Below are 17618 nucleotides of genomic sequence, written 5' to 3'. Positions count from 1 at the left end.
CGAGAGATTTGATAACGATTAATGCCGTTCTGGTTATCAACAATCGTAAGCGGTACGCATCAGTTACGTTGTTTACTCCATTATATGCAGACATGACCGAAAGACCGACAGAATTCCGTTCGGAGGAATCGTAAGTTTTCGATCGAACTTTAATGCACTGACGTTTTTCGGATGCAGCTTTTATTAAACAATTTTTTCAACAGAACTGAGGCAGAAGATAGCAATCACTCGAAGCATAATGGTACAATTTCAACCTGGTGGTTCGTGGGTCTCACCGCCATTGTGATGGGCATGTACCTGCTCGTCTACTGGAACTGGAAGGCATTGCCAACGGCGCTGCGCCAAATGGATGAGTCCAGAAACGAGGATCGCTTCGTGGCAGAGCTGGCAAAGCAGCATTTGTTCGAAATGAGCAATGTAGGTCCGCGAGTTGCCGGCAGCTATGCTAACGAAGTAATCACCGTCGGTTTTTTGCATCGTGTAATCAAAGAAATCGCGGCAAGTGCTAACATCGCACACCACGTTGAGGTGGAGATCCAGCAAGCGTACGGAAGCATGTTTCTGGATTACGAAAAGTACCCTCAAACGAGCGTGTACCAAGGAATTCAGAATGTGATCGCGCGTATCGTACCAGCACGGGATGTGGAACCGAAGAACTTCCTCATGCTTAGCTCACACTTTGACAGCGTCCCCCAAAGTCCCGGAGCAGGTGACGATGGAACGATGAGCGTGATTATGCTGGAGGTACTGCGAAAGCTTTCGCAGCATCCTCGTCCGTTCGCCCACGGGATTGTGTTTGTTTTTAATGGATGCGAGGAGAATACACTGCAAGGATCTCATGCGTTCGTGACCCATCACCGGTGGTTCCAAAAGGTACGCACGTTCATCAACATGGATGTCGCCGCGAATGGAGGCCGTGATATCATGTTCCAGGCGGGCCCGAAGTATTCGTTTCTGATGGAAGTAAGCTTCGTTAATCCACCCTTTTCGTTCTTACACATTTCCTTGTGCTTTAATTTGTGACATTGTTCATGCTTTGTGCATTTTATTTAAATAGTATTATCGTGATTTTGTGCCGCATCCCTACTGCACGGCCATGGCGGAAGAACTCTTCCAGGCAGACCTAGTTCCCTCGGAAACGGATTACTACGTGTACTCGAAGTTTGGGCAGAAACCTGGGATGGATTTTGCGCACAGCACCTGGGGCTATTTGTATCACACGATGTATGACGCCTACGATACGATACCGAACGCAACGCTCCAGCACACTGGCGACAACGTACTAGCTCTCACTAGAGCGTTGGCAGACGCCGAGGAACTTCACGACATTGCTGAGCACGAAGGCAGCAAGGCGGTGTTTTTCGACTTTCTCAACTGGTTCCTGGTGTACTATCCGTTGTGGGCTTCGATCCTACTTAACGTTGGCCTGTCGGTGATCGCGTTGATCGCGATCGGTTTGTCTCTTTGGCAGGTGCTCAGTAGCACGCACGGAACGATCCGACAGCTGTCAGTGGAGGGTCTGATCAATATGGGCGTAATCTTCCTATCAATTCTCGTAGGAGCAGGACTATCTCTTTTACTAGCGGTAATTCTCAACGCTGTAGGCTCGTCCATGAGCTGGTTCACACAGACGTGGTTAATATTTGGGCTCTACGTTTGTCCGTTTTTAATCGCGATGTGTACCGGTCCAGTCTTGTATGTTCACTTTGTTCGAAAAGTAAGCATACCACAAAACGAAACATGAAATGAAACCTAAACAAAGCCTCTTCCCCAGGATGATCTTCCGTTGCAGACACGCGTTCAACTGCTGCTCCACGCTACCTGCATGCTGTACGTGCTTATTGTTATCGTCCTTACCGGGTTGAGCATTCGATCAGGCTACCTGTTTACGATGGCTGTTCTGTTCTACACTGTAACGACGTTGGTGAACGTACTGATTAGACATGCACCATTCTACTGGATTGTCGTACATTTGATCGGACAAATCATACCGATCGCGTACTTCATTTCGATTTCGCTCACCGCCTTCGCCACCTTCATACCGATGCAAGGACGAGGCAATGCTGGCGCAAATCCTGAGCTGCTGATAGCGCTTTTTGGAGTGCTGATCGGACTGCTGGGGGTGGGTTTTCTCACGCCGCTGGTAGTGCTGGCTCGTAAAGCACAGCTGTTCATTGCGCTGATTGTCGTTTTTTTCGTGATCTCGATCATCGTCATGGTAACGCCAGCAGGGTTTCCCTTCCGAGCGCACACTACACCACAGCGTTACTATGTTTATGTGAGTATATCGTGCGAATTTGTACCTCCGAAATTTGTGCTTTCGCTAATTAACCAAAGTCAACTTTTTTTTAATAGCACACGGGTCGAGAATTTTATCATTTAAACGGCACCATTAGACGAACCGAGTTCGGGTACTACATTCATCCCCAGGATCAGTATACACCGGATCTTATCAAGGATGAGGTCCCTGAAATGGCACGAGCCGTACAGTTGCGTGATGAGTGCGAACGTGAGCTGTACTGTGGCATTCCGTTCTATCAGAACTCACACCACGGTCAACGGGAGCGTTCGTGGTTGGTGCCTGCCTTAGATCCCAAAGTCCCAGAGCAAATACGTCTCGATCACATCGGTGTTCAGGAAAATCGTTCTTCCAACACGACCACGTTTAGCTTTTTGGTGAAAGGAACAGATCACATGAGCTTTTACGTGTCACCGGTGCAGGGCGTGAAGCTGATCGCTTGGAGCTTTAGCAACGAAATTCCCAAAAGTGGCCTTCCGTGGAATGGGCAGGATGTGCACTACATCAACTACGTGCACGGCATCGACGATCGGCCGTATGAGTTCAACCTGACGGTGCAGGGATCGTCCACCAAACCATCGGAAGTGGGTTCGAGCTTTTACCTGAATGTGGTGGCTCAGTACATGCACCATGAGCAGTATCGTACCAGCGAGTTCCAAACGTTCATCAGTCACTTTCCTGATTACGCACATGTCGTTGCGTATCCGACGTATCTCGTCAGTAAAATATTTTAACCGACACCATCCGATGTAATGAAAAAAACGGGAGTGAATAAAACAAATCATGCTCACGCTTGAGATTAAACATGGTGTCCATAGTTGTGCTTTCTCAAAGTACTTTCGGTGGGCAAATTAGATAACGTAAACCCAATGTTCACCGGAAACCACTCAAGCAGAACCATCCCGAGAAGTCCGAAACCCCGGCTTAGTAGAGTGTAGTCATGCGTGCATTCCATCACCACAAAATGGCATTATCTATGCTTTCGGATGGCTGAATTTCTTTAAATTTCACTCTCGCCCGAGTGTGTGACTTATTGTCATTGAACCACTGCAGCTGGAAACATGGACGTTGCTCTGCTTCGATTGTTGGTGAGCGGTAATGTATTTTAGGGAATTCGCTAAAAAGCTTCTCAAATTGTGCCCGTGTGTTTCTGTGCCCTTTCCAGACCATCGTACTTCTTCTGACGACATGCGGGAGGTTAGTGTCCGGTAGAAGAACAGCACCTCCACGATCATCTCGTCACTCGAAGGCGATCTCACAGCGCGTAGATATTCGGGTTTACCGTGGCCCAGCAGATCCCTACACCGAACACGTTCCCTGGGGATACTTCGTACGTCAGCCACCGGATCAGACATACTAGCAAGAGACTCCACTGTTTGTGAACAAAACCACCTTCCCTGCAGTCAATAAACAGCTCTTCACGAGCCAATTATTATTAGTGTAAAGAAGAAATCTTTGAACTCGCTGTAAAAAAAACAGTGCCTTTCGATTTATTGCTAATCAAAAAATCCAACTCTCCAAATACCCAGGGTATGCCACCGTGTGAGCATATTTGGGCATTTTGTCGAGGAGTTGCTGAAATTCGTTCGTACGATGCTGCACACCATGGTGCATGTATTGCGCGACAACGGACAGATGCAAATGCTCCTGAGCTTGATCGGGAGAGAACTGTTCCACCTCGAGGTAGAACGTAAGCGGAGCATTTTCCAATGCACCCGAAAATAAGTTCACAAAGTGCACATCCTGGTTGTTCCAGCGTTCCCCGCTCGGTGGAATACGATCGCTAAAGCTCCACGCGACGAGCTTTCGACCGGCACGTGGTGATACGTACAGGCTCATGTGACTGGGACCGCGTACACTGAAGGACATCCGGTACCGTCCAGGTGCGGGGTTTTCCCGAGAAACGAGCCGAAATTCAACCGGTTCGGGAAAGTTTGGAGGTTGCTGAGCCCGCAACCAGTAGCTCGAGTCGGACTGCCGATGGTAACGGTTGATGTAGAACGGAATGCCACAGTACAGCTCGCGATCACACTCCTCACCGAGCTGCTGAGCATCGGACCACTCTGGCACGTCCGATTGTAGTAGTCGGGGCGTTTGGCGATCTTGAGGGTGCAGATAAAAGATCGAGCTGCTGCTCCGTAGCGTGCTGTTTGGCCAGTAAAAGTTTCGCTGGTGGTGCTGTGGAAGAATGACAGGTTAAACAGCATAAAACCGGTGACGTTGGTGAGCTCAGGAAGCGTCTACTCACGAATATGAAATACCTTTGCGGGGATGTTTCCGCTCGAAACGGGAAACCATGCGGCGTAGCTGCTACGATTGCAGTAACGAGGAACATTACCAGAATGGTCCCAAACACGTACACCTTGCGTCGAAACATCACCACGAACGGTGTCAAAAACCCAACCAACAGCAAGGTGAGAAGCGCAGAAAACAGCGCCATTTGTAGATCCGGATTCGAACGATTATCGCTACGGCCCGTCATTGGAATAAACACCGAAAACAGGGTGGCTGTGAGGGAGCAGAAGTAAAACAGTGGCACCAACTGACCGGCTAAGTGCACATAAATCCACACGTTCAACCGAAACTGCAGGATCATGTTGACGATCGTTGTGGCGGAGTAGAAGATGATCGGGAAGAGCAGTAGGAATGCCGATCGAATGCCTCCCGCCGTTAAGGTGATCAACAGTACTGCGTATATGAAGTGTTGCGCATGCAGGAAGAAGATCACTCGTCCTTGATCGTGCAGGAAGGGCTGGCGGCAAAAAAAAGACCCGATTTACAAGGAGATCCTTTCTTGATTTGCTCAAAACTTACAATTTTGCGAAAGTGAACGTACAAAAACGGCCCCAAACAGAGACCTCCGATGCACGGCACAAAGTACAACCCAAACAGCAGCCAGGTGGACGTGAACCAACTTAGCGATCGATCACAGGCATCAAAAATTATCGCCACCAGCACGGAGCAGCCAGCGCCCAGGACGATCGAGAGTGTCTGCACGATAAGGCTCGCGCCAGCCTCAAACAGAACGTTAGTACCGACGGCGTCTTCTTTGCGCGAGGTCATGTAGATCGTACCCGCAATAAGTGCCACCGAGAGCACACCCAGCAGGATGTTGATGATCAACGCGACCGTGTCCGTGTAGTACACCAGAAACAGGTGCATGAAGTCGAAGAAAACGGCCGATCCTTCCCGGTGTTCCGCTATATTGTGAAGCTCAGGAGCATTGCTTAAAGCGCTCACAAGCCCCAGCAGGTTGTCTCCGATGTGCTGCAACGTGCTGGTGGATATCGTTTCCAACGCATCCAGCGCCGTGTGGTAGAGATATCCGTAAGAAGACAGCGCAAAATCCATCCCTGGCCAACCGCCCTGCTCGGAGAGCGTTTCGTAGTCCGTAAAGGACGGCACCAACCCCATCTGGAAGACTTCCTCACCCAGCGTGTTGGCGTAGGGTCGTCGCACGTGATCACGATAGTACGCCATGAGGAACGGATAATGTGGGCCAGATTGGAACATGATCTCACGCCCTCCATTAGCGGCCACGTCTAGGTTGATGAAGGTGGCCACATGTTGGGCCAACGGATGTCCTCGAATGAAACCGTGCACTCCCTGCATGGTGTTCTCTTCGCACCCATTGAACAGGAATATCACACCGTGTTGCATCGGTGCTGCTGGGTCGCCATTTTGGGTGGTTAGTTGACGAAGAATTTCCAACATCACGACCACCATCGTGCCGTCATCACCGGCACCAGGACTTGAAACGGCACTGTCGAAGTGCGCATTCACCAGCAGGTACTTGCCACTGAAGGTGTCTTTCCGTGTGACCGAAACCACGACGTTCTGCACGTTCCGGTAGTAGCTAGTGATGGGATAATCGTCATACTCGAGGAAGTAGCTGCCACTGACACGCTGAACTTCGTAGGTAACGTTAAAGTCCGGATGTGCTTGGCGTGCGATCTGTTCGACGGAGCTCAGCAGCAGATTGACGGCGAACCGTTCGTTTGTTTCACTTCCGGCAACGCGTGGTCCTTGGCTGGTGAGTTCCGCCAGATCGCGTAAAGCTCTTTCCGCAACGAATCGACGGTCCGCGGAGCTTGTCTGCAACACCGCCAGAGGGCGCATAATTTTAGTGACTTTCGGGTGACCAAAAAGGCGTCCAATTTCGAGTGGCAGAATTAATACCTACAGCATCGTTCAGTGTGACCCCGTCCGGTAGAGTGGTCCAGTTCCAGTAGGAAAGGAAGTACACACCGATACCAATCGCTGGAGCCAGAACGCACCACAGCAGCTCCCACGTGAAGACGAACCGTAGTAGCTTCATGCTGGGGGGACAAATGTCGATGTTCCACTGACGAGGAGACACTGACCCATGCAGAGGGGTGGAATAAAACTAAGCCAACTCGTGCTTTGCAACCTCGTCTGGAACAACGCGTTATCGTTAACTCGTGGGAACACACAGGAAAATAAACACATACGAGAGAAGAACACCACACAAAAAAAAAAGGAACACAACGATTCATCTATGACGAACGAAGGGTCGCAATAGCTCGCTTATCGTAATATATTTTAAGCCATTCCTCCCCCCCAATTTGGCAATCGGGGTTGATAAGTTCCCGTCGGCGCGAGCGCGATAAACATACGGGCGGCAGGTGCCCCGAGATAAGGCGGAACCGTGTGGGGTGAGCTTTTGTTCCATCTTTGTGCGGGAGAACCAAAACGCGCTTGGCACATTGTTTATAATTTAAATCTCCGCCGAAATCGCGAGGCTAGAGATTCGCGAGAACGCGAGCTTGAATTGTGAGCGATTATCCTTGTTTGCTGCTTCTTTTTATTCCTTTTTTTTTGTCTTGCTCTAAACTTCCTTCGCTAAACGCCCTCGCTCCGGGTTCGGCACATAAACAGAGAATGTATTTAACACCCCTCACGTGGCATTCACTGGGGCTCTCTTTTGCTTATCATCGTGCTCGCGGAAATCGTGACCTCCCCCACCCACACAAACTTTTCTCTACCATCTGCGTGCGTGAGTGTGTTGGCCTTTTTTTGATTGTTACTCCCGCTCATTTCTCTCTCTCGCAGTTTTCACGTGATTTCCTTCCTACAGAGAGCTTTTCATTGCGACAGGATTGTATCGCGCTGTAGGCTCTCTCGAGTATGGCTCTCACTCTCGCGATTCGAGCCCGCATTGAAAGCTGCTGCCGTGCGCTACGCAGTCGGGATTTCCGGTCACGCCAAGCGCGAATGAAAATATTTTTGGTCCACTAAGGACGAAAAAGCTTCAGTTTCCATCGAACCGTCACCGTGGGTGGTACGTACGCGAATGCGCCGCGCCCGTAATATGCGGGAATAGAAGGAATTGAGTGTGTGTGTGCTTTTATTTTTCTCTTCTTCTTCTCTTCCTCCCTCGTGCTTTGTCTGTCTGCCTTTTCACCCCCGCCCCCACCTCCCCCCTTGATGAGATAAAAAAGAGATAAAAACGGGTCAGGGGCATGGCACATGGTGTGTGTAGCGTGTTTAGAGTGTTGTCCACAAAAGTGTTGTGTGTCGCAGAGGCGTTCCACGAGAAGCTGAAGCACTAGGCGCACGAAGGGAAGAAAGCCTTAAGGAAGGAAAAGCGGTGCAGGTGGTCGGCAAAGTTTGCTTTTCTTCGGGCATAGCGGCCTTATATTTTCGCGAGCGCGTCAAAAGCTGCATCTCGCGCGGTTCGCGCTACCGTTCCGTTCTAATGGCTTCTCTGTAACACACGTTCCTTACGGGTTGTTGCGGAGATTCGGTACCGGGATACACTGATAGCAGCGTCCTGTGCCGTGGGCCTGTGCCTTTGAGCGTTGTGTTTGTGTCAATCGATAATCTTGTGTGTTCGCCGTGTCCACGGTACCGCGGATGGTCGAGTCCGCACTGTTTTTCCTGATGATGGTATGTGGTGCGACTCGACTTTGCGATAACATCGGGGTGATAGGAAAAGCGTTACCGCCGCTTCTTTAACTCGTAACTCGCGGGGTGTTTTCTGGTCATTGCTCCGGATACGTGTAGCCTGGAACCCACCTGGAACCGGAGCGCAGTCAAGTGATCTGTCTCCTATTAAACGTGGAAGGAGAAGAGGACGAAAGCGTAAAACCAGTCCACGGGCTAGTTGATGACAACGAGGTCGTCCTCCGCAAGGTGTTCCACCAAGTCCACACGTTATGTTTGGAACGCATTCAATAATGTAGTGCACGAAGGCAGGAGTGAAGAGGGCCGGTGTAATAGCTAGCAACCGGACGGCTGGAGGGCTAACTCTTCGTGAACGTCTTCGCACTTGATATTGATTATTGAATCATCTCTAGGGCGCGTGGTTCGTTTGGCCTACTGGGGATGTGCAACAAGGAATAGAGATGGTTCTAGCTTCAATTCAACAATAGACGGTCGTAGCAACCGGAGTTGATGCCATTTGTACGTGCTCGTGTGTGTGGGTGTGTGTGGATTAAAGAAGTGTGTTTATTAAAGAGCGCAATTGTATGTAGGCCCAAACGCGGAAGAACATCCGTTTCGGACCAATCATCCAGCAAAGCCAAGGTCGCAGTAGTGAGAGGAACGAACTTTAATTTCCGGCTCCCGAAGTGAGTGGAAAAGGATTGGATTTTACCTTTCCGGGCCATCGTGTGTTGTAGTTTTATGTGCTCTACTCTGCCACGCTGGTTGGCAAGCTGGAAAATGGTGGTGGTATATGACGATGACATGGAAGAAGTAGATTATTTACCCCATTGGAACGGTGGTTCCGCAGTTTTGTTGCAAAAACGCTCTGGGAAAATTGGAGAAATTCATCATCGCGATTATTGCACTAAATTATCAATGTTTTTTTTTCTAAACCTCAGATTCAGATTCACTTTTTATTTACATTAATAATCATGAACAAAATCATCGCTTTGGCTAACATCATTACTTACGGCATAAATTTTGATTATACTATCACAAAGCTAGTAGTTTACTTGGTTTTATTTTCTTTATGACCGTTAAATAAGACGCAGAATGATTGTTTATTAAAACAGATTTTTTTTGCCATGCGATTCCAATCAAAGTTTACAAAGACGCCAAAATAAAGCCCCACAAATCCTGTTTAGGTTTTCCAGTCGGTGGAAACGAAGGCCAGCCTTCTCCGGTTGACCTTTTGATTCTCTAGTGGTTCGCATAAAGGTAAGCAATGAGCCTGGATCCCAAAGTCTGTAACCGAAAACATTGACTAAGGATGCGAGGTTGGCTGATTGAAAAAGTCCTACTTTGTAGGTACTACCATTGATGTAGGTGCTCAATAATGGGTATACATTTTAGCTTACGTTGAGTACCGGTTTGAATGTGCCCTACAGATTGCTAAAAGTTGGTGAGGATAAAGCAATTATCTAAAAATTTTAATGCAACATATGTATAACTGAAATTCACTTTGCGGATCATGACAATAAATAAAAGATTTTAAAATGAAAGTAGTAAAGTTTAAAGTGAAAGTAAATGAAAAATTAGATTACAAGGAAGTTATGTAAATGTTATTTGTTATTTTGTTCCATGTAATCCAAAGATAATATTCCATGATGAGAAATATATTGAATGTTTGGAAGTGTTATAAACCCGATAGTAATGTTCAGTTCAATATGGAAGCACATAAAGCAGCAAGCAGCTAAAAACACTATCATATTCAAACTACAAAAAGCATTTTACATATGGTAACATTTTTAATTTGTTAAATTTTTCGGTTACTAAACTGTTTGATCGATTAAATCAAAAGTAGGACAAGGATCACGCTTCACCCACAAATCAACCGAATGGTCTGTATTTAGGACAAGGAGGCAGGAAATCCATTAATCACTTTTTTGCTTCCTGCTGTTGCACTTACCTCAAGACACGTATTTCGTAGAATTATACCATGCATGTACATTTTCTTACAAAGCGGATTTCCTGACGCTATGCATTTGTACTAGCTGGTAGTTGTTTGCTGGGAAAGGCAATATTTTCGCACTATACAACGCATTCATTGATTTGGTATATTGCATCCTACAATATTAACATTTCTCTTGATTTAAGTTTATAATTGTGCTCAGATTGGAAATGTGGAAATTTGAATGTTCATTATTTTATCACATTTTTTGCCTCATACCTCATTATAACAAGAATGTTGTTAGATTAATTATTTTGCAGCATGAGGAAGCAAATATTATGCAGCAAGTGCCATTTCGTGAGAGGTCGGAGCCAGGAGAGTCATGCAATTCAGTGTGAAAGTTAATGAAAAGAAGTCATCAATCCGAAGTGCTTTCTAACTCGCCCAGCAATAGTGTTCACAGTTGTGTGCGATAGTGCAGAAGAGTACAAAGCCTGACACGGGGCTATTCACAACGTTCACTAAACAAGATCTAATTGGCCACTCTGCCATACAGGCAAAGTATTCCAGCGGCCAACATCGATTACAACATCGCCAAACGTGGCAACGAAAAGTGTTGTTAAACTTTCAAACTGCTCCTGTGCGGGTGCTATATTTTTGAACGGGCGGCAAAATATAACAGTACGGAAGGTCTCAGGAGTGCCCTAGCCCGTCTTCGCAGATCGGGCCCACTCCCTAACCCTTCCAGTTCTGATCATGTAAGTAGCAACATGAAATGAGTAATGGTATATAAATATAAGAACCGTATATGGAAGCGTTACATGCTGTATTAGTTTTAGCTATGAATCATACGGAATTTTAAATATTAACATTAATCTGGTTGTTTTGGTTAGTTCAAAGGAATTTTATTATGCTACCCTTACAATCACTGATTCAAACATTGAGCTATCGAGGTTGGAATACATCAGAATGCATAAGCAGTTGTACAGTAGTTATCACTAGCTTCACTTTGCTTCTGGCAGCTTTTCACACAAAATAAATAAAGTTATTCTGAGAGAAATGCACACTTCAGTAGACGCGCAATCGATTAAACTCATCAAAGCCAGCAGAGTGTCCAGCATTACGCACGATAAATGTAGCACCGTCAAAGTGTATACGCCTTTCTTCACGCCTGTTAAATATACAACAATGTTAGTATAGAAATCAGAAATGTACATATTGATTAAGTTTACCGAACAAACAGATGCGAAGATGTGCCCAGAGAAGCTGTGCAATGGATAAAATTGGTAGTGACCGTTGCACATCCGTTGGTAGGACTAGTTCGAATTGAACAACGGTTGTTGGGGCGATATATTTTTACCAATCCATCGGCTCCTTGTGAGATTCGAAAACCATTCACTTGAAACTGTAGACTTCCCTCTTGCCCGAATTGATAGCTGGAACTGTGTATTGTTTGCCATTGCTCGGCATAATTGGGAGAAGCTAATACCACTCCACTTGAACGATAGGAAATGAAAGGAAAAGTTAGTAAAACCAAATATGTTATAAATCAACAAATAATAAGTACAAACTATTCAAGAACATACTTGAAGAAAACTTGGTTCACGTAATCTGCCTCCATATCCATACTAATCATATCCGACGTTGTTCTGGTGCCAGCAGCATCAACAAGATATATCAAGGGACATCCCGCACTGGTCAAGCTAATGCCCTTTTGCCACATTTTTGCAAATCGACTGTAAAAAGTATTTATAAAGAAAAAGAGCTTACGACAAGGATTATTGGAATTTTTTGTTCCAATTACATGTGCGGATACTGGCGTCTTGCGTCAACAGCAGCGATGTCCACCCGTGACCCATTTTGGAAAACGATACCATTTGGATGGTGCATCGAAGTAGCTGTCGTATCACTTGAAACGGCAATTGCAATATTATGGTTGCCATTAACAACCTTCACAGAACCGTCCACCGTCATATATACTCTGGAACAAAAAAAAACAAATCCTTTAAAAATTTCTTTTTAATGACCTACGGTGTTTATTTTTTAGATACTAACCTGATAGACTCGCGTAAGTGCATCTGCATTACACCATTGTCAAGCAAAAAAGGCCCGAAAGGCAATTGAGCGGTCAGGTTCGATTGATGTTGAAATAAGGGTTTTGCATAACTTCCCATTATCGATGGATATGCGTTAGCAATCTGACTCTGTGTGTTTCTAGCTGGCGGAATGGTATGACCAATTTCATCCAGCGAGTAGGAAGAAATGGAGTTCCATACACGTGTGTTGACAGGAAGATGCGTTGGGCCAATATATGCAATTTCTTGGATTTTGCTTCCATTTTGAGCTGCATTACTGTCACCTTGCAGGCATGAGGGACTCGCATGAGCTCGATTTGAATGCAGTGAGAAAGGTTTAGCAGCTATATTGAGCTTTTGATGAAAAGAACACATAGGTTTTTATAACAAACGAAATTTGCTATTCGAATATCAGAAAACTAACAGTAACATTACCTTTGTTTTCGTACGGGTCTCCGGACCATCCCCAGCAACTTGCCCCTTATCATTTGAGTTAGACATTTCGCCTTGTCCTTGTTAAACGAATAATGTAGGCAAATAATTGAATCACTTTTCTGATATAATCACATCCAAAATCGTTACTATCTTCACATTAAAGAAATTTACGTAATGAGGCCAAGCCACTTGCTCAAGCTACTTTACCATCCGAACACTATCCAACGACTATGTGTTGCATCAAGTATTCTGGAAAATCATGGAATACATGATTATATTCGCGGTACGGTTTTTTGTCACTGTTCCAAAAACGGGCGAAAAGGTTTAGATATATAAGATTTGCCAATTGACAGTATACCACCATTTGACGGTTCGTAGCTACGCCATTGACATTTACTTGTTGCAGAGTAGGTGCTTCCGCGAAGAGGCAAAAGAATTTATTCTAAACGCAACACTTATAACGGTGAATTCCCGGCATCATCAAACCAGTGTTTTGTAAAACCGCGTGTATTTTACGTGAGATCATTTATACGAATTAAATAAGCTAGTATCGATAAGTTTCTTATCTTAAGTCGTCTTCCTCGTTTTGGCAAGGAAAATAAAGCTGCCTCGGATATAGGAGCGCAGAGTGAAATCCCACGCAATCGGAAACATAACCTCTCTTTTTCGACTTTCAATAGAAATAGTTATTTAGTCGGTGTCTTATAGAATACATGCTGCGTGGAAACCAAGTGAAATCAGTTTATTTCACAGGATTTGGTGTTGTGTTAGCCTCGTTATGCTGCTTTTAAGCCGAGTGCGCTTTATATGTAGGCATTTTGTGTGAACTGTGATTTTACTTGAAGAGATTGAAATCCAGTCTTTTATGAGCGAAGAAGACTGGCGTCACCATAATCGTTGAAAGTATTTTTATCGATATAATGTGCAGAAACTTCCTCTTGTGCCTCCTTTCGGATTATACCGTACCTTTTTCCAAAATATAATCCCGATCAGTTTATGCTGGAAGGCTGTTCAGGGAAGAATACCTGCAAACATGTATCAGGGCATCTCTGCTTATGATAGGGCTATGAGTGAAAATCTTCAGATCATAGGAAACTATAGCAATTATTCACGCCATCTAGAAGGTAAGTTTGCGCTCGAATGAATTTGATGAAATCAATCAACTGTTCCTAACGGAGCCGATAACGGTATTTATCAAACGGAGAATTCAATGGTGCCTCATGTTATGTCACCTGAAGTAGTTTGTATACATAATTTTAAATTCTCGAAATATATTAATATGCTTTACAATAACTAAACAGCTACAAATGCAAACTCGATTTAATATATTTTATATTATGCAATATATAATGTCTTATCGATATTCTGTTTGCAAAGTAATTTTCTCTTTAATTCTTGTCGATTTTTTTTGCGCTTAAATAAACTATTACAATAAACATTGTCTGATAATCGTCTGTATTACATCAAATACTAAAAATGTGTTGCAAGGTCAGCTATCTTTCTTTTAAAATTCATTATGATTAATTTTGACAATTTTGATAGAATTTATCATACAAGTCAATAAATCAAACAATCGATCTGTTGAATGGATAATATACGGGTATAATGCTTGTATATAATGGGTGTTACATGGGAATTTGATGGGATTTTGAAACAGATTTAGGGCGAGAAGTGTATTAGATGGCTATTTAAATCCTTTTGTCGCGTGTATTGATTCTCGTACACTATTAGAATTACAAGGTTTGTTGCAATGCCCATAACTCTTATCAAAAAATGCTAAAGAAACTAATCTATTCCCTTTATATGAGTACCTATGCGTTTTTTTATAGTTTGGTTGGCTAGATCATATATCTATCAGTTCCGGTCATGACTTTTAATGAACTTAACGCTGCGGGGTTGGAAATAATATTACGTTTTATTGCTACCGCGTTATTTATGGGATACACGATGGATGGAGTCCACGAGTAGATGAATGGGCGCAAAACCATTTACGCCATTTGTGCCTTCACTTAAACACCTCCACGGGTTCACGGTTTCATGATAGATACTCTACCAAACTCGCTGTCGAAGACGTTCGACAGCACTTGGCTCGCTATTGACGCGAATTGAATCGTGTTCATTTCATTGGCTTTTTTTGAATGGATCAAAGGTGCACTGAACGTGCCGAAACATTTCGCCTATGGTAGGAAATATAAATGACACATGGAACGATAAGTGAATCCATCCGTTTAAGGATTAACCACTGGAACGAGTGAAGATAGAGCGTTGTTACTTGGCTTCCGAACCGATCCCGGAAGCATATCACACCGACGAGAAAAACTTCCGTAGCGAACATTGCGATGGATGGAGGGAACGAGTGTAATTTGATGAAGCGGAAAATAGGGATGTTCACCCCCAGCGATGTTCGCCCATAGGCTGTTCTAGCTGAAGTGATGGGGCTGCTTTTGCCAGGAAAATAGGCTCATTAGATCAAGCAGAAGGAAATTCGCTTACCTTGATATAAGCTGTGGGATGATGTGTTTGTTGAACGAAGCGAGAGAACGTAATATTTTTTATTTTTACTTTTATTCATACATTGTACCAGTCTATTTCTTCGATTTTATTTTACTAATTTATAAACTAATCAAATGTTCGTTGAAGATGTACCTCTTAAATCTTTCAATGCAATAAGATGTTTTATTAGGCTTGTAATATCATGTAAAGTATTACGTCGTTGCAGAGACTGAGTGTAGAAATTCGTTAAAATGCTGCAAAAATATGTAGTTATAAGTTTCTTGCATTTTTTTGTATGTTCTGATCGAGGGAATTCGAATACCTAGCTAAGAAGAATTAAGCACCTTAGCGTGCGTGGCAGTAGCACATTTACTTTTGCCTTTGTTAGGCGTTTTTCCGTTCTGCCCACATTGACGAATTTTATCTTTCTTTTCTAGCTGCTTCTATAAGAATAGCAGAAGAAGAGCTATCTGGAACTGGCTCCCAAGATACCTGTTAATCAACCTGTATAACAGCATTCGGGTTCTCTTTCTAAACAGTTTGTTGAACACTTTTGGTACATGATGGGCAAAATTGTTGTAGTAGCGTGTCGCGGAACGATAATTTCGTTTCTAGATTATTCTTGCTTCTGCTGAACAAAAGTACATTTGTAGATTTACACAACATTGTAGATTTGTACATTTGAGTTGGCTTATTTGTAAGAAGTTGTTGTTAAATCACTTATGCTACTTGCATATTTGACTGATTTGTAGCACCTCAGTCTTGCGGAATTAATTGCTACTTTACGGCTTATACACTGCCCAAGTATATGCTGGCGTATAGGTGTGTAATGAATATATTAAACAGGAGCTCGCTTGAAGAGAAATAGATTATGAATATTAAACGTGCATTTACTTCTTTTGATACCATTTTTGAGACATTATATTATCTGTTCTAGAGGTAAAAAAGGACATCTACGCGAAGTTGCGTGCCGTCGAAAGCAACTGTGATGTGATTTTAATGATCAGTAGTAATGGAGATGCTATCGCCATCGTGCCAGCACCACTGCCGGGCAAACCCGGCACGAGTAGATTATCCGACGCTCCCTCATTCAAGCCGGTCAGGGCGGAACCCGATGAGCCTAAGGCATCTCCATCATTGCACAAATCCGTAGTGCACGATCGGTAGTAGGTGATGAAGGTGGGATCTTCGATGACTTCGTCGAGATACTATGCGAATGGGAGAAACGCGTGAATATTGCGTAATGCATGAGATTTGCTAAATGTAGCTATATATCTACCAAGGGATTCTCTTCACATCCTCTCAAGAAGGTAACTAACTTTCCGGGTGGATCCTGGAATAGATAACAAAATTAGAGCTAATGTGCCGGACACATGTATCATAACAGCAGTATCAGCAAAAAACTGCGACGCGTATAGGGTTTATTTGTTTGAAAGTGGTATAGTGCGCTTAAATCATACTTAAACGCTCTCAAGTGGTTAGGGAATCACATTGATCAAGATTGGAGTACTCATTAAGAAAGGGTTGGTCACACAAAACAGGTCTATAGTTCGATTGCTTTTAAACATAAAATAAAAAAATGATAAGCATGGTATTATTCTTACCACCAACTCTTGCCTGGTGATGGTGCAGTATTTCCGGGAGCAAGTAACGACACTTTGTCCCTCGACACTTTGTGGTTCTGTAACGCATCGAACATCTCCGGAGCTTTGCGTTAAACCACATGCATAACAACGTAACGCTAATATTGCAAAGAGAGAATATATATCAAAATTATTTCTTTTTTAACAATATCTAATAAGCACAATTTGTATGAAGCACATTTAAAAAATCATCGCACATCTTTATACCTTCAACTTGTTTGGTGTTCAATTGTATCAATATTAAAAAGAAAGGAAGGAGCAGAACATATTTATCGATAACTGGAATCACTTTCTTGTTTGATAACGAAACTCGTCCTACACTACCACTGCAACAATTTAGCATCCTTATTGATTTTACCACTTAAGATTTGTTATACATATGTCCTAAACCTTTCGAATGAAACAAACTGTTGCATCCGGTGCCTGTCCGTAAGCTACTATCACGCCGGGAAGCAAGGAAACTATCAATTCAAACGCTCGAGTACAACACATTGTACAGTGCGTAACATAAATGTACTACTGAATGCCACACAATATCACGAAATTGTATGGAGGTACAACGTGTTTCAAGTACACTTATAGCTTTGAACCGCGATGCATTCCAGTAAACATCAACGTAGAAAGTTATAGATACTGGTGATAAGATATAACCGTACCAATAACAGGAAGAAAAAATCACTCCAATGAAGAAATACAGCAAGACAGGCAAAGTTATCTATTTGTCACTGATAGCATCGGTAAACTACTTGTGTTCACGTGTCTCTTACCCTGACGGAAACGGTGGCTTCAGTGCACTCAGTGGAAATTAATTTTTTCCCCTCTAGTTCGTGGAG

At 44.0% G+C, this 17618-nt stretch overlaps 4 protein-coding genes across 4 annotated transcripts; 1 reads left to right on the top strand and 3 right to left on the bottom strand.

The window, feature by feature from the left end:
• Nucleotides 1-92: 92 nt before the first annotated feature.
• Nucleotides 93-3033, top strand: LOC128724495 (endoplasmic reticulum metallopeptidase 1-like). The gene is made up of 5 exons (XM_053818220.1): nucleotides 93-130; nucleotides 204-963; nucleotides 1058-1717; nucleotides 1775-2278; nucleotides 2356-3033. The coding sequence occupies exons 1-5, from the start codon at nucleotides 93-95 to the stop codon at nucleotides 3031-3033; spliced, it is 2640 nt and encodes an 879-aa protein (XP_053674195.1).
• A 766-nt stretch (nucleotides 3034-3799) lies between these two features.
• On the bottom strand, nucleotides 3800-6617 carry LOC128726763 (endoplasmic reticulum metallopeptidase 1-like). Its single transcript, XM_053820589.1, has 4 exons — nucleotides 6483-6617; nucleotides 5114-6394; nucleotides 4548-5051; nucleotides 3800-4477 (listed from the first exon to the last, which is right to left on the bottom strand). Exons 1-4 carry the CDS (start codon nucleotides 6615-6617, stop codon nucleotides 3800-3802), a joined length of 2598 nt encoding a protein of 865 aa, XP_053676564.1.
• A 4590-nt stretch (nucleotides 6618-11207) lies between these two features.
• Nucleotides 11208-12715, bottom strand: LOC128726173 (uncharacterized). The gene is made up of 6 exons (XM_053819964.1): nucleotides 12650-12715; nucleotides 12195-12568; nucleotides 11944-12120; nucleotides 11726-11875; nucleotides 11372-11635; nucleotides 11208-11310 (listed from the first exon to the last, which is right to left on the bottom strand). The coding sequence occupies exons 1-6, from the start codon at nucleotides 12713-12715 to the stop codon at nucleotides 11208-11210; spliced, it is 1134 nt and encodes a 377-aa protein (XP_053675939.1).
• A 3316-nt stretch (nucleotides 12716-16031) lies between these two features.
• On the bottom strand, nucleotides 16032-17128 carry LOC128724494 (uncharacterized). Its single transcript, XM_053818219.1, has 4 exons — nucleotides 16993-17128; nucleotides 16747-16883; nucleotides 16422-16475; nucleotides 16032-16350 (listed from the first exon to the last, which is right to left on the bottom strand). Exons 1-4 carry the CDS (start codon nucleotides 17126-17128, stop codon nucleotides 16096-16098), a joined length of 582 nt encoding a protein of 193 aa, XP_053674194.1. The 3' UTR covers nucleotides 16032-16095.
• Nucleotides 17129-17618: the final 490 nt, after the last annotated feature.

This window comes from Anopheles nili, chromosome 3, assembly GCF_943737925.1.
Source record: "Anopheles nili chromosome 3, idAnoNiliSN_F5_01, whole genome shotgun sequence".
Classification (NCBI taxonomy): domain Eukaryota; kingdom Metazoa; phylum Arthropoda; class Insecta; order Diptera; family Culicidae; genus Anopheles; species Anopheles nili.
This window is presented reverse-complemented; position numbering and strand designations above follow the sequence as displayed.